The 16,683-nt window shown below is 36.3% G+C and overlaps 1 protein-coding gene across 13 annotated transcripts in view; it reads left to right on the plus strand.

Annotated features, from left to right (window-relative positions):
- Positions 1-16,683, plus strand: part of ELF2 (E74 like ETS transcription factor 2) — a 98,821-nt gene that overhangs the window by 38,530 nt on the left and 43,608 nt on the right. For 11 of the 13 annotated variants that reach the window (XM_077860991.1, XM_077860996.1, XM_077860997.1 and 8 more), the window contains one exon: positions 9,589-9,754. In XM_077860991.1, coding sequence (XP_077717117.1) covers positions 9,589-9,754 — 166 coding nt within the window. Of the gene's footprint in view, positions 1-9,588; positions 9,755-16,683 lie in introns of those variants that run through there. The other 2 variants (XM_077861008.1, XM_077861010.1) reach the window with 1 other exon arrangement.

Below are 16,683 nucleotides of genomic sequence, written 5' to 3' on the forward strand. Positions count from 1 at the left end.
TTATCAGATAAAGGGCTATTATCCAAAATCTATAAAGAATGTACCAAATTCAACACCTGAAGAACAAACTGTCCAATCAAGAAATGGGCAGAAAACATGAACAGACATTTCTCCAAAGAAGACATACAGATGGCCAGGAGACACATGAAAAAATGCCCAACATCTCTCAGCATCAGAGACACATTGAACACTTTTACAAATCAAAACCACAATGAGAAACCACCTCATGCCAGTCAGAATGGCTAAAATTAACAAATCAGTAAATGAGATGTTGGTGGAGATGTGGAGGAAGGGGAACCGTCTTACACTGTTGATGGGAATACAAGGTGGTACGGCCTCCCTGGAAAACCATGTGGAGGTTCCTCAAAAAGTTGAAAATAGAGCTGCCCTACGACCCAGCAATTGGACTACTAGGTATTTACCTCAAAGATACAAGTGAAGTGACCTGAAGGGGCACCTACACCCCAATGTTTATAGCGGCAGTGTCTGCAGTAGCCAAACTATGGAAAGAGCCCAGATGTCCATCGACAAGAGAATGGATAAAGAAGATGTGGTACATATACACAATGGACTACTACTCAGTTATTAAAAAAAAAAAAGAAATCTTGCCATTTGCAACAATGTGGATGGAACTAGAGGGTATTATGCTGAGCGAAATCAAGCAAAGAAAGACAGTTCTATGATTCACTCGTGGAATTTAAGGAACAAAACAGAGGATCATAGGGGAAGAGAGGGAAACATAAAGCAAGACTAAATCAGAGAGGGAGACAAACCATAGAGACTCTTAATTTTAGGAAACAAACTGAGGGTTGCTGATGTTGATAGGGGTGAGGAGATGGTGTAACTGGGTGACTGGCATTAAGGCATGTGATGTAATGAGCACTGGGCACACAACTGATGAATCACTGAAATCTATACTTCTGAAACTAATAATACACTATATGTTATTAATTGAATTTAAATTTTTAAAAATCCCTCCACCAAAATAAAATAGTCCATGTTTAAAAAAACGTTGGATGCTTAACTGACTTAGCCACCTAGGTGCCCCACATTCAATAATTTTTAAAGGATTGAAATCATACAGAGAAAGTTGTTTGACCAAAGCATAATTATGTTAGAAATTAACAAAAACGTTTGCAAAATCTTTAGATATTTGGATACTAAACAGCTCACTTTTATAGAACTCATGGTTTAAAAAGAAATCACAAGAGAAATTAGAGAATATCCTAACGGAATGAAAATGAGAACACAGTATATTAAAATTTGAGGAATGTAGGTAAAGCAGTACACAGAGGGAAATTTATAGCTTCTTTTTTTTTTTAAATAAAGATTATTTATTATTCATGAGAGAGAGAGAGACAAAACAGAGGCAGAGGGAGGAGCAGGCTCCATGCAGGGAGCCTGATGTGGGACTTGATCCCAGGTCTGAGGGATTATGCCCTGAGCCAAAGGCAGACACTCAACCGCTGAGCCACCCAGGCATCCCAATTTAGAGCTTCAAATACTTATATTAGAAAGAGTGTAGCCTAAAATCATTTAAGCTTTTATCTCAATCAGCTAGAATATGAGGATCAAATTAAACCCAAAGTAGAAGGGAGGCAATAACCAAAATAAATAAAGGTCAGTGAAGTAGAAAATGGACAAACATTAGGGAAATTAACTATCAGCTGGTCCTTTGAAAAGATTAATAAGGGACACCTGGGTGGCTCAGCATTTGAGCTCCTGCCTTCGGCCCAGGGCATGATCCTGGAGTCCTGGGATTGAGTCCCACATTGGGCTCCCTTCATGGAGCCTGTTTCTCCCTCTGCCTGTGTCTCTGCTTCTCTCTCTGTGTCTCTCATGAATAAATGAATAAAATCTTTATTTTAAAAAAGGAAAGATTAATAAAATTAACAAATCTCTAAGTAGACAACCAAAGGGAAAAAGAAACAAGTCAAAAATTACTAGTATAAGGAATGAAAGAGCCATTAGTATAGATACTAAATATTATGAACAATTTTATGTCAATAAGCTTCTTAACCCAGATGAAATGGACAAAATCCTTGAATGTCATTCCAAAAGGAATAGAAAGTCTGAATAGCCCTCTATCTTAAAATAAACTGAAATTCTAGTAAAAACCTTTTCCACAAAGAAATTTCCATGGCAAAGTGGCTTTATTAATCATCTGGGCCTGCTCTTTTTTTTTTTTTTTTTTTTTTTAAAGTAGTCTCCAGGCCCAGCATGGAGCCCATGGCAGGGCTTGAACTCACAACCTTGAGATCAGGGCCCTGAGATCAGGACCTGAGCTGAGATCAAGAGTCAGACATTCAACTGACAGAACCACCCAGGTGCCCTGGCTTTGTTGATGATTTAACAAGCATTTAGGGAAGAAATAATAACAATCTTATAGAACTCTTTTAGAAAATAGACATCATAGCATTTCCTAACTCATTTTGAGTCCAGCATTATCCTGATACCAAGATAAAAAATACACAGGCAAAGAAAACTACAATGTCTTTCATGGGCACATTAAAAAACATTCTTGATAAAATACTAGCATTTAAACCCAGTAACATATAAAAGGGATCTATGTCCCAATAAGGTGGGTTTAATCAATCAATGGAGTTTATCACATTAACAAAAAAAAATCATGTGATCATATCAGTAGGCACAAAAAACCCTTTAGGCAACTTCTTCAACCCTATAAGTGCATCTGTGAAAAACCCACAGCCACATCATGCTTAAAGGTGAAAAAGGAATATTTTCCTTGTGAGGTTTATAGTAAAGCAAAGATGTCTGCTCTAATCACTTCTATTCAACATTGCAGTGGTGACCTTGCTGCAGGGTAAGAAAAATAAAAGACGTATAGATTGGAAGAGAAGAGTAGAAGTGTCTGTATTTCTAAATGATACAGTCATATGTATAGAAATTCCTAAGAAGGGACACCTGGGTGGCTCGGTTGTTGACCTTCTGCCTTTGGCTCAGGCTGTGACCCCGGGGTCCTGGGATCGAGTCCCACGTCCGGCTCCCTGGATGGAGCCTGCTTCTCCCTCTGCCTGTGTCTCTGCCTCTTTCTCTGTGTCTCTCATGAATAAATGAATAAAATCTTTAAAAAAATTTCATAAGAAATCTATACAACTGTTAGAAGTAATAAATTTAGAACATGTGAATATGTAAAATTCAAGTACGTTCATATGTCTTTGTGAAATACAACTGGAAAATGAAATTTAAGAAGCAGTGCTTCTGGGCCACGTGGGTGGCTCAGTCAGTTAAACCATCTGTCTTCAGCTCAGGTCATGATCCCAGGAGCCCGGACTCAGGCTCCCTGCTAAGCAAGCAGAGAGCCTGCTTCTCCTACTCCCTCTGTCCCTCTCCCTGCTTGTGCTGTCTCTCACTCTTGCTTACCCTCTCTCTCTCTCTCTCTCTCAAATAAATAAATAAATAAATAAATAAATAAATAAATAAATAAATAAAATCTTAGGGGAAAAAAAGTACTGGTTAGAAGCATCAAAGTAACATAGGGATATGTTTAAGGAAGTAACTAAAAGATCTGTATGGAGACAACCACAACATAATGTTGAGAGAAATTAAAAGACCTGAATAAATGAAGAGTTATACTATGTTTATAGATTGGAAGACTTATGTCAAAGAAAGTCAGAGGGCTTATCTACCTGCTTTAAAGATTTCCCTTGACATTCCAGTAATTGAGACAGTGTAGTTTGATATGTCAATAGACATGTAAATCAGTTGACATAATATGGAGCCACATAAGACTGATTATTTTTCAATAATGGTGACAATGTAATTTGGTGGAGAAAGGATAGTCTTTTAAACAATGGTGAAACTTTTGGATATCCATATGCAAAAGAATGAACTCAATCCTTTCTGACATCATACACCATGAATAGCTCAAAATTGATCCTGGAATTAAATGTTTAAACTATAAAAACTTCTGGAAGAAAACACAGGAGAAAATTTTTTGAATCAGTGGTTTCTTTAGATTGAACACAAAAACTTGAAAAAACTTGAAAAGAAAAAAATGATGAATTTAAATTAAAAACGAATGTTCTTTAAAAAATCTTTAAAAAGGTGAAGCAAAATTTGGAAAAATACTAAATATACTGACAAAGGATTTATATTCAGAATACATAAGTTGGAGATAATACATTAAAATGGGGGAAAGATTTGAAAGGATAATAATATGACTGGCTAATAAGTGCATATAAAAATGCCCAATGCTATTCACTGTCAGGGAAACACAAATTAAAACCACAGGCAAGGGTGCCTGAGTGGCTCAGTCAGTTAAGTGTCTGCCTTCAGCTCAGATCGTGATCCCAGGGTACCGAGACTAAGCCCCGTATCCAACTCCTTGCTCAGCAGGAAGCCTGTTCTCCCTTTCCCTCTGCCTGCCACTCCCCCTGCTTGTGCTTTCTCTCTTTGTCAAATAAGTAAATAAAATCTTAAAAACAAAAACCAGAGGGAGATACTACTACATACTTACGCAGAATGGCAAAAATAACAGAGGGATACCGTGTGTTGGAAAGGTTGTAGAGCACTGGAACTCTCATTTATAGTGCAAATATAAAATAATACAATTTGAGTATTCTTTTAAAATGAAGTGTACAACTACTGTATGATCTGGTAAATTGACTCATAGGTGAGTATGGAATAGAATGGAACAGAAGGGTGGGGAAGAGCAGGGACGTTCACAGGAGCATTACAGCCCAGGTTATGATAATTTGTTATAGTAGCTCCAAAAATTAATATACCCACCTTTGCAGCCTTATTTCCTGCATTACTTCTCATAGCTCTTTGATTACTTGCTTTGCCTCTAATTCCGCAATGTGAAAGCCTCTCTGACTTTTGCTCGTGTTCATCTTGTAGCCTACAATTGCCTTCCACATCTGTCCAAATCCTTTTCATCCATTCATGACCCAGTTCTAGGAAGTCTTCTATCATCCCCCAATCTGAATCAATTCAACATCTAACAAGTGGGTTGAGGGTTATATTTCAGAGTGTTAAAAACCATTGTTTTGTGTGTTCAACCTTCGTTTTAGACAAATGAGGAGTCATGAAAGCTTTTTGTACAAAGAAGTAATACAGACAATTCTGATTGTAGTGTGAAGAGATGCCTTCCAAAGTTGAGGGCAAATAGTAGGTTTGAATACTATTGCTAATGTTACAATATGATGATTAGCTGTCACTAATCGAGTATTTACTTTGTTCTAAACGCTGTGCTAAGTATATGTACTTTGTGGATATTTAATTCTCAAGGGACCTTGAGAGGTATGAATATTGTAATTTTTTTAAATGTGAAGAAATAGGTTGAGAGAAGAACACAGGACAGGGAAACAGGTACAGATGTTGACAATTTGTTTTAACATTTATTTATTTATTTATTTATTTATTTATTTATTTTTAACATTTAAACATGTTAAGCTTAGAGTATTAGCTGATTATTCTTGTACTGATGTTAAATTGGTAGTTTAAAATCTGGTTCGGGAGTTCAGGTGATGAGTCAGAGAAGACAAATATTTAGTAATCATTAGTATAGAGGTGCTATTTTTAAAATAAGCCCTACGAATGGGTGGCCTTGCCAGGGAAGGTAGAAGAGAGTAAAAGGGAAATGCTGAAGACAGAACCATAGAAGGTTGGCTATGTTTTAGTCACTGGAGACAGAAGAAGAATCAAAGATGCTTAAAAGCAGAGTGGTAGAGAGAGAACAAAAATGATGGAAGCGACAGTTTTTAAAGTGAGGTAAGAGTGTAAGAGTCTGCAGAAAGGGAAAGGAGGATGAAAGCTGGAATAGAATTTTGTCCTTCTTGACATTTAAGAGAATAGTTTCAGTGTGGTGGTGGAATCCAGATCACAAGGTAGGTGTAGATAACTAGTCAGGGAGTTAAACTATCTTTTGAGAGGGTATACAGGTAAAAGAAGCAAAGATCTGGAGTTCAGTTGAAAGAAGAATTGAACATTTTTAATAAAGATTTTTTTTCTTTTTTATAAAAATTAAGGAGAAGGATGGGGCGTCTCAGTCGGGTAAGCGTCTGCCCTCGGCTCAGGTCATGATCTCAGGGTCCTGGGATGGAGCCCCACAGGGGGCTCCCTCTCATCGGGGAGCCTGCTTCTCCCTCTCCTCCCTCCTTGTGCTCTCTCTCTGTCTCTCAAATAAATAAAATCTTTTATTTATTTATTTTTTAAATAAAATCTTTTTAAAAAAGTTAATGAGAAGGAACCATTGAGATCTTAAAACCCAACTAACGTGTATAAGAGAGAAGAGTGGGTCTAGAATCCTAATTGGTGGAGAAGAGAGTATAGATGGGGAAATTGGTTTTATACAGACTTCTAGACCTCAAGTATTTCATAGTTTAGAAAATTTATTTCCTGCTGGTAAGGTGGAGGTGGAGAGTTCACAATATAAAATGATTTCAGGTTAATGTTACTATTAATAATACTCTTAGATTTCAGAGGAATGAGAGAAGTTATAAATCTCTTGGGTTATATATAAATATTTACTGGGTGGGTCAGTACTAGCCTCAAATGCTACTTATGTTGTTGCTTTCTGAGTTTTTGATGAGCGTAGATCTCATCAGTCTTTTCTTACCCCACGCTTCTCATTAACAGCTATTACAGCTAGGTGATGCTGCCTGTAGGTTGTGGTTATAAAGCTGAGCAAGCAGCATAGAGATTCAACTGTTAGTATATCCAGTTTGTGGAAAGAGTTTTTTTTTTTTAAAGGCTTATTTATTTGAGAGACAGAAAGTGCTTGAGTAGGGGGTAGGACAGAGGGAGAGGGGAAGCCGACTCCCTATGAACACAGAGCCTGACAGGGGGCTTAGAGCTTGATCCCAGGACCCTGAGATAGTGACCTGAGCCGAAACCAAATGTCAGTTGCTTAACCAAGTGAGCCACTTAGACGCCCCAGGATGGTTTTTTTTAATGTTAAAATTTTTTAGTCTTACAGAGTAGGAAATTCAATGTTAATATTCAGCATATGCTTGCTTATTTTTAATTTATTATACATTTGTTTTTAATATGTTTAAAATTTATTGTGAAATATTTGATGCAAAATGAAGTGTATAAAATATATGTTTAAGAGCAAAAAATAGTACGTATCAGTCAGGTTAAAAAATAGAAATTAGTAGTATTTTAGGATATTAAATGTGTCCCCTTTCTTAATAACCCCAGAGATGCCATTATCCTGACTTAATAAATGGTAATATTCCTTTACTTTCCATTATAGTTTTGTCTTTGTATATATTCCTAAACAACATGTTGTTTACTTTGAAAAAATGATTAATGTTCCAAGCTGAGTTAGGAAAGGATAGTATTACCACAGTTAGATTAAAGTTTCCAGGAAAAGGAGGAGTAGTCTGGCATCAGGTTCACTGAGTTTCAAGAGGTTCTACTCAGGAAATCAGCAAGCAATGTTATGAGTTAGTTCTTAGAAACATAGGGCCGTCTTGATCAGGTTTCAGGCAATAGTATGATCTGGTGTTGAAGGTTTGTTCAGCAGGTATACATGCAGTCACAGGGAAAGAATGCTGGTTGGTTGTTTTTTGTTTTGTTTTGTTTCTAGGCTTTGTGGTCTTCTTCCAACACTTAAGGGTAGATCAAAGCAGAACACATCTTGGAGGTGAAATGAGTCTTAACTGATCCAGGTAGCAGTACAAGGTAGACTGAATAGATAAAGCAAACCAAATATGAATGAAAACCAGGAATAGGCTTATCTGGACACTCTGTCCTTAGGAGCAATGCCAGTGGTTATCTTGGTGATGACAGTTTATAATGCTGTCTCCAGAATCATGTTCCTACAATCCAGACTGGTGGCCCTATAAATCTAGTGCATAGCGGGCATCCCAGAATCTCTCTTCACAAGATTCTCTTGAAGATTACCGTCATCTCTCCCGTTTTGGATCTCCTGTATTCTCTATCTTGAGTTGTTGTCTTTATTAAAATTTTACTTTTGTTTTGATGAAATACACTCTCCACTTGCTTCTTGAGAAAGGATGTATGGAAGGTAAATGTTTTGAGATCTTTTGATTCTGAGAAAGTATCTTATTTTCATAAGGTGATTTGACTGGCTGAAGAATTCTAGGTTAGAAATAATGTTCCTTTACAATTTGAAGAAATTGTTTCACTGTCATTTCCTTCTAATATGACTGTTGAGAAGACAGAAGTCTGAGTCCATATTCTTTGCATGTGACCTGTATTTTCTCTCTAGAAACTTTAAAATCTTCCTTTCTGTCCCCAGCATTGTGATGTTTCACAGTGGCATGCTTCAGTGTAGTTCTCCCTTAACTTTTTATATTAAGTATCTGGTGGGTCCTTTCAAATGGGCAGCTTGTATCTTTCAGCTCTAGGAAATTTTCTGGAATTCTTCTCATTTCTTTCCAACCCTTTTTTCCCCCTCCTCTATTTTCTCCTTCTGGAACTCTATTATTCAGATATTGGACCTCCTGGACTGGTCCTCTAATACTGTTCTGTCTTCTGTCCTGTTTTTCAAAACTTTATCTTTTTTCTCTGATTTCTGGAAGACTGCCTCAATTTTATCTTCCAACCCTCTGTCTTTTTTATTTCAGTCATTGTGTTTTTAACTTCTAGGAACTCTTTCTTTTTAAATATCTTTATTAAATTGTATTCTGTTCTTGTTTTATGGATTTATCTTATCTGAGGAAGATTTATCTTATCTTCTGAGGAAGATTTATCTTATCTGAGGAATATGACTGTGTGTTTGTGTGTGTGTGTGTGTGTGTGTGTGTGTGTGTATTCTGTGGTAGAGGCTTTTCCTTAGATGGTTAATAATACTTAGCTGTCTGGTCATGATTAAAAGTGGAGGACTAAAAAGCTGATTGAAAATTCTCTTTTTAATGCGGAATCAATGCTAACAAATCAATGCTAACAATGTGCCTAATATACCTCAAAGATGCTCTTGTTTTTCCCTCACCAGAAAGTTAATTCTCCAATCTTCTGCTGAGATGAGGGCCAGTTGCCCAGCATCATGGAGGGAACAGGTCTAGGAATTAAAGTGCTTTTCAAACAGCTTTAATGGAACCTTCCTGTTTGAACCCCTCCTTTCTCTACCACCTGCTGCTCCACTTCCAGGAGTAATGGGTACTGCCTTCTGTGGGTTCTCCACTGTAAAGTGTGTCATTTCTCAGCTTCTTTTTTGCTGCCAGACTGTGATTTGGCTTTCCCGGGTCTGCTAAACCATTTCATAACACTTACCCATCCACTTTCAATCTTCCAAGATTTTGTTGCTCTTATTTCTTCTCCTTTGTTGCTCTTCTCTCTTCTCTTTATGGATTTGTGTTAAAAAGTCTTTTACTTTGTTTTTGTGGGTTTTGTGAGACAGTGCAGTTGCATGCATGTTTTTAATTTGTCATCTTAATTCTGAAGCCCTGCTTATGTAAAATGTTTATGTCTTACCTCCTGAGATTTGAAAAGATGATTAAAGTTCCCTTTTCATCTTGTTTTGGTTTTTACATTCATACTCGTAATACATGAAACTTGTTATGTAGCCCCCTTGACACTATGTGAACTCAAGTATTTATAAGTAAATCCAGAATTTGTGAATTAAAAGGTTGTTTTCTAAATTTGCTCTTGCAGGAAAGTGAAAAGGTTTCTGAATATCCAGCAGTGATTGTGGAGCCAGTTCCAAGTGCCAGATTAGAGCAGGGCTATGCAGCCCAGGTCCTGGTTTATGATGATGAGACTTACATGATGCAAGATGTGGCCGAGGAACAAGAAGTCGAGACCGAAAATGTGGAAACAGGTAGATGTCTCATGAAATGTTCATTACTTGTGAGTTCTTATTTGATGTGTCCACAGTACTATTGCTAAATGAGTAATAGAGCACAGAACCTCTTTCTGCTTGGAAACTGGTGGCAAATCTTTCATTGAAGGGAATTTTTTATAAAGTTCAACATTACAATTCTTTGAAGTATAACAGGTTTCAAATCATGGACCCTAAGGACAAGTTAATAGGCCCATAATAATAAAATTATCTTTATCATTTTTTTCTAAGAGTGTGAGTATTGACTAGTTACTTATAGAAGTCTTTAGGCTAGTAAAGGAGGGTAACTAATTCAAAAACAAACACAGTATTCTCATTCTATAACCAATTAAGAATTTCTTTGAATCAGTATTGGTGGAGCAGCATGATTCCTTTTTTCTTAGATCAGGAGCATCTTTCTAACAGTCTATCAGAGTCTCCTTCCCTTTTTGTCTTCTGAGAAATTTTGGTATTTCAGTCTGTCTGTGGTGAGATAACTATATGTTTAATTGGAGGTTAATCTATGTAATTCTTGGAAACCATTTCATTTTTGCCACTGACCATAAAGAAAATAGAGTATTTTACCAGAAAGACTGTAATGACTATTTTTATAAAAATAAACATTAAAATTTATCTTTAGCTCTTAATGGAGAAAAAGAATCCTTATGCTTGGTTTATAATTCTAATGAACACCCTTAAGTATGTATGTATGTACTACGTATGTATTTATGTAGGCTTCATGCCCAGCGTGAAGCCTGACATGGGACTTGAATTCATGACCAGGAGATCAAGACCTGAGCTGAGATTAAGAGTTAACCAACTGAGCCACCCAGTTGCCCCAGCATTCTTAAGTATTTAGATAAATTTCTATAAATGTAGCAAAGTCTCATGATTAAAAATTTTGAATATTTGATGTTTTTCTGCTTGTGGAGGCCCAGTAGCACACCCTAAGACTATTAGCTTAGTCTAGCTTAATGGCTTAATGCTGCCCTTCCTCCAGTTTCACTTTTATTTTGTTTTTTCTCTCCAGTTTTATTTTTTATTGAGCTAAGGGATTAAAAGTTACCTTGCTCTGCAGAGCAATGATTACAGCAGTGCCTGCAAACCCCATGTGAAGGGATAATCAGTTCATTTTCTCAAAATAGGTAGCTACACACTTTATAGAGACTTTGTGACTAGACTGGAGTGGTACGTGATGGACAGTAGATAATGGAAGTGGCAGGAAGATATATGTATGTTTTTTTGAGGGTTTTGGAGAGTTTTCCAGTCTGAAGCCAGAAGCATCATGGCAGAGATGAATTTTCTTCTTGAGGAAAAAAATTGTGAGAACAGTTAAAAGTATTATGCAGGATGATGTTTTGAAGTAGATTTTGTAACTGATTTTATTATGGAAGTATAACTAGAGTGTAACTAAACAAAACTAGTAGCACAAGAAAAAAAAGCATGATAGCTTAAATTGATTGAAAAAAAAAAGAGCCGGTTTGAAATTTCTTGAAAGTGTTTTGTTTGTTTTTTGTTTGTTTGTTTTCAAAATTTATTTATTCATGAGAGACCCACAGAGAGAGGCAGAAACACAGGCAGAGGGAGAAGCAGGCTCTGTGTGGGGAGCCTGATGTGGGACTCGATCTCAGGACCTTGGGGTCACGCCCTGGGCTGAAGGCAGATGCTCAACCAATGAGCCACCCAGGCATCCCCTGGAAAATGTTTTGATCAAAAAAATAAAAAAGACTATTATTTTGGTAACAAATGGGAAACTTTAAAATATGAAAACTACAATACCAAATTCCCATTAAAAAATTTTAAAAAAGGGCAGCCCAGGTGGCTCAGCGGTTTAGCACGCCTACAGCCCAGGGCGTGATCCTGGAGACCCGGGATCGAGTCCCACGTCAGGCTCTCCCTGCATGGAGCCTGCTTCTCTCTCTGCCTCTCTCTCTCTCTCTCTTGATTAAATAAGTAAAACCTTTAAAAAAAAAATTTTTTTTTTTAATTTAAATTATGGATACTTATCACATTAAAATACCAGAGCAGGGCTGAGCCCCGGTGGCTCAGCAGTTTAGTGCTGCCTTAAGCCCAGGGCTTGATCCAGGATCAAGTCCCATGTCCGGCTCCCTGCGTGGAGCCTGCTTCTCCCTCTGCCTGTGTCTCTGCCTCTCTCTCTCTCTCTCTCTCTCTCTCTCTGTGTCTCTCATGAATGAATAAATAAAATCTTTAAAAAAAAATAAAATAAAATGCCAGAGCAGATCAGCCAAATCTTATTGGTTGTATAAATTGATGATTAGTGCTTCATTGAATTACTTAGGTAAAAACAATTTCAAATAGGAAGCGAATATCATCTGTTCAAAGGATTTTACTTTCTTAGTTATCTTGAACTCTAAGGGTGATGACAGTCATTTGCTGGGCACGGGTATGAATGATTGTGATATTGAAAAATGGAATATACATCATCTGGCTAAAAAGAACAGTTACTTTTGTGATATTTTAAAAGTGGTTTTTGACTAGTTGGTAATATGTTTTAGATTGGTTTTTCTTCAACACTAAAAGGAAATGTTAGTAAATAACTTACATTATTCTAAAATAGTCTAAAAGTACTTGAGAAGTTCATCTTAAACATTTTTTTAAAAATGTATGTTTGCTTTATTACTTCAAAAAATAAAAAATAGTATAGTATAGCTATTCTTGTCTCTCTTTATAGAATAACACTGAAACTTAGAATTCATTTACAGCTCTTTTAAAGGCAATGCCAAATTCAGACTGAAATCTGCTGGCTCATACATCTCATAAATGTATAATTAGAACAATTTAAAATACTCCCATTTATTCATCATAAGGCATGCAGAACTTGAGACTACAATATACGGACTTACTTGAAAATACATGTGGCTAATGTAACTTTCTAAGGATTGTTAATATGTATAGATTAGTTTAGAATCAGCTAATCTAAACTTAATTTTTTAATTTAAAGAATAAAATGCATTTTTAAAAAGATTTTATTTTCACATAATCTCTATACCCAGCATGAGGCTTGAATTTAACAATCCTGAGATCGAGAGTCCCATGCTCTAATGACTGAGCCAGCCAGGCACCCCATAAAGAATAAAATGCATTTTTAAACAAGTTAAAATCTGAATAAATATTTTTTCATTCTTCTGATATCTAGAACATATACAGATAAATAAAGCTGTTATGACTTATCCTAATGTATGTTTCCTTTTAGGTAGTTGATTAGGATTAGGTTCATTTCTTGTGGTGCTAGACATTTTTAACCTAAATTCCAGATATGTATAGGCTTTGGAAAAGAAGCTGACTAGGGAGAAAAGGAAAAGGAGTATTTATAAGATGTCTACAGCAGTTTTTATTTAGTGAATTGGTGGAAATGAGATCGTATAGAACAAGATTTCCTTTTGTACATCTAGGAACTACTTCCTGGAATGCTCCTGTATTATAACTTAAATTATATTAGTCTAAAAATGTTCATAATTACACTTACTGACCTGTTATATTTGTTTCCTGCATGTTTACACTGAAGTTTTTCTTGTTTTATTCCTATATACCCATATGTATATGTCTCCAACAGAAATAATGTTCATGATGAAATCCAGGCAGGAGTACTAAAATTATTTAGTGATGTACATTTAGCCATCCTAATTATTTTATGTATAAAATGATTTCTCATTTTGTTAGTTGTAACTGTTGGCTATTTTGCTTCACCTTTTGTATAGACCAAGAAAATGTACATTTTCCTCACAGAGCTTATATGTAATAGTAATCCTCTCAAATTTTATAGGAAAAACCAAACATGTTTGAGACTTTAAAAATAAGCGTATTCATCTATAAATTGCCTTTTTAAAAAATAAAATTGTTTTTTGATGATAACTGGAGATCAATAATCATAAAGTGTCTTTAAGGAATGGTAATGGAGTATGAGTGAAGGGTGGTCTTGACTGGCAGGCTGAAAGTACCTTTGCCAGTAGCTGCAGACCCCACCAGCTCTGGAGGCCCGCTAGATAGACTGAGGTGGTGAGTTGGGGATGGAGAGGAGTCTCTGGGATTCCCTACTAAGATTTGAAGATGTAGCTTTTATGTTCACTCTCAAAAAATTATATATGTGTGTGTGTATATATATATATATATATATATACACACATGTATAAAATACATATAAATTTTAAAGGTTATTAGACAGATTACCATTTAACAAGTAGTAAGTTTATGCCAATGCAACCAATAGTAGCTAAATGTTGATAGAAATATTTTAAGGCTTAGCTGAGAAGATTGACCTATTTAGGATCTGTTTCTTCATTTTGCACTTTAACTTACTGTATTTATCCCCTTAAACTTCTACTTTAATTTATGATAATATATCAGTAAATAGTTTGTATTTCTTATGTACGAGAGTACTATCTTCAACATGTTTCTTTCCCTCAAGGGGTTAATAATTTACATATATATATAAGTTAATAATATATAATATATATTATATTGAAAATATAAGGCAGTATAGAATCAACTGAGTGCTATTTACGAAGTTAAAGAAATTTTCAGAAGAAAGTTCAATTTACAGAATTAGGGAATGGTTAGAGAAAGTAAAGGAGGACAGATGGTGGGATTAGGATGGGACAAGATAGGAGGTTAGTGAAAGGCAGAGGGAAATATAATTAATAATGGGTGGAATATTAAAGTTTAAGGCATGTTTAGAAGTTACTGAGTAAATGAGACCATGACAGGGAGTTCTACTAAGAGTTGTGACTAAAATACCATTTGAATCCAAGAGTTAGTGATAAGGCATGTAAAAAGCAGAAAGATTTGGAAGGTTTTGAGTAGAAAGTACTATGTAATTAGTATCTCAGGAGATACAGGATGATTGTAGGGGAAGGGATGAAGCAGGAAGACTAGCTGTCGTAATATGAGTTAAGGGATGACTTGAGTTAAACAAGGTAGAAACCACAGGAACAGAAAGGGCTTATCTAAGTAATACTACTACATAAGATCTAGCAATACTTTTTTTTTTTTTTAAGATTTTATTTATTTATTCATGAGAGACATAGGGAGAGAGAGGCAGAGACACAGGCAGAGGAAGAGGCAGGCCCCATGCAGGGAGCCTGATGTGGGACTCAATCCCTGGTCTCCAGGATCAGGCCCTGGGCCAAAGGGGATGCTAAACCCCTGAGCCACCTGGGCTGCCCAGATCTAGCAATACTTGACATGACAAATTAGGGGGACAGGCACAGGTAGGTAGATATTACTCAGTTTTTTAACCCTACGTGATGGCCATAGTATCATATAGGGATTTGAGGAAGGCAAGACTGTTTTGGGAACCATATAAGTCTGGTAGTAGTGTTGATTTTGAGTTGAAGCAGAGCTTCTAAGGAGAAATATTTAGGTATTTAAAGGTGCACAAATGTATAGTCAGGGCCCTATCACAAGGGAGATGTCATACTCAAATTAGAACAATTTAAAAATATTTAATAAATGACTAGTCATAAATATATGGGCAAGTATAGGGTGACCATAAAAAATAGAACTGTAGTTCAGAGGTGGCAGTAGCAGAGTTGTTTCTTCCCATAGGGAGGGAATGATTGCTGGAACCCAGAAGGAGAGAGCCCTGGAGAACGAGGATTACCTTGGGAGAATCTGGAACCTTTGGTCAAGGATACAGCTGGCTTGAGGGTAATGGCACAGAGAGAGAGCCAGGGAATAAGGACTCTGATTTTCTTCTCCTTCTTCCCTCTAATCCCCTGGCAAGGCTCTCCACTGACCAAGTGCAATCTAAAGCAATAGGATGTTGAAGTCAGCCTTCTGGGACAGAGAGCAGCATCAAGAAGGGTGGAGAATAGATCTGGAGGGGCAAATAGAAGTTATCTAGTACAAGTGAAGCTTAGTAAAGAAAGGTCAAGGAGAGATAGTTTTAGAAATCAGTAATTGATGCCATGGAAATAAATGGAATCTCCAAAAGCAAAGGTATTTGAGAGATTTCTCCAAGGGAAAGATATTTAGATTCTGTGTTTGACTCTCTGTGATCAAGAACAAAGGACACAGGATTAAGAAGTAACCTTAGGGAATGTTTACATTTTGAGGAACATGAAGAAGAGCCAAGAATAGTCAGATACGATAGAAAGTCCTATTCCTGGGGTTAATATTTTTTTCTTTTAAAGCCTTTTTAAGTAGTTGTCTTTAGAAGAAAAGGGAAGAATATTGATGGTTAGTCTTGGTTTCAGATTCCTACTTTATTACTTACCTGTCAGTGTTTAACTTTTTTGAGTCTGTTTCACAGTCATAAAATAGTAATTCAAGATTGTGAGGACTATATAAAATAAATATACAAAGCACAGTGCTTGTGATGTAGTAAGTGCTCCATAAGTATTTCCTTAACTTCATTAGGACCTTTGCTTATGTCTTCGAATATGGAGAAGGTCTTTTATACATTAAAACAGAACATTTGTTTACTTCTCTGTTTTATTTTTCTCTTTCCTTTCACTTCACTTTTTTTAAAAAGACAAATGCTCTATACCTTCAGTCTGTGCTTTTTCCTTGTTATTCCTTCCTTAAGTTACTGTGCTTTGGCACCTACATTTATCATTCTTCTGAAGCTCTTTATTAGATTTCAAAAGTCACTCCTCTGCCAAGATCAGTCACCCATGGAATCATCCAGAAGTAGATCCTTCTTAATCTGGACTTCTTATCTACTGAAACATTGTATTCTAGGTTTCCTTATTACCCCTTGCATGGACTGTGCTATTTATGCTTCTGAGCTTTTGTGCAAGTATAGTTTTCTATCAATACTGTGATTAGATATTATCCATTTCTTCAAGGCCCAGCTACATGAAGCTTTCCACAGTGGTTATGGCCTACATTAAGGATGCTCTTTCCTGATCTTGTGTTAGACCATCTGGACTAAAGCACTTGATCATTTACTTTCTTATACTGTTCTT

Source organism: Canis aureus, chromosome 20 (genome assembly GCF_053574225.1).
Source record: "Canis aureus isolate CA01 chromosome 20, VMU_Caureus_v.1.0, whole genome shotgun sequence".
NCBI lineage: Eukaryota > Metazoa > Chordata > Mammalia > Carnivora > Canidae > Canis > Canis aureus.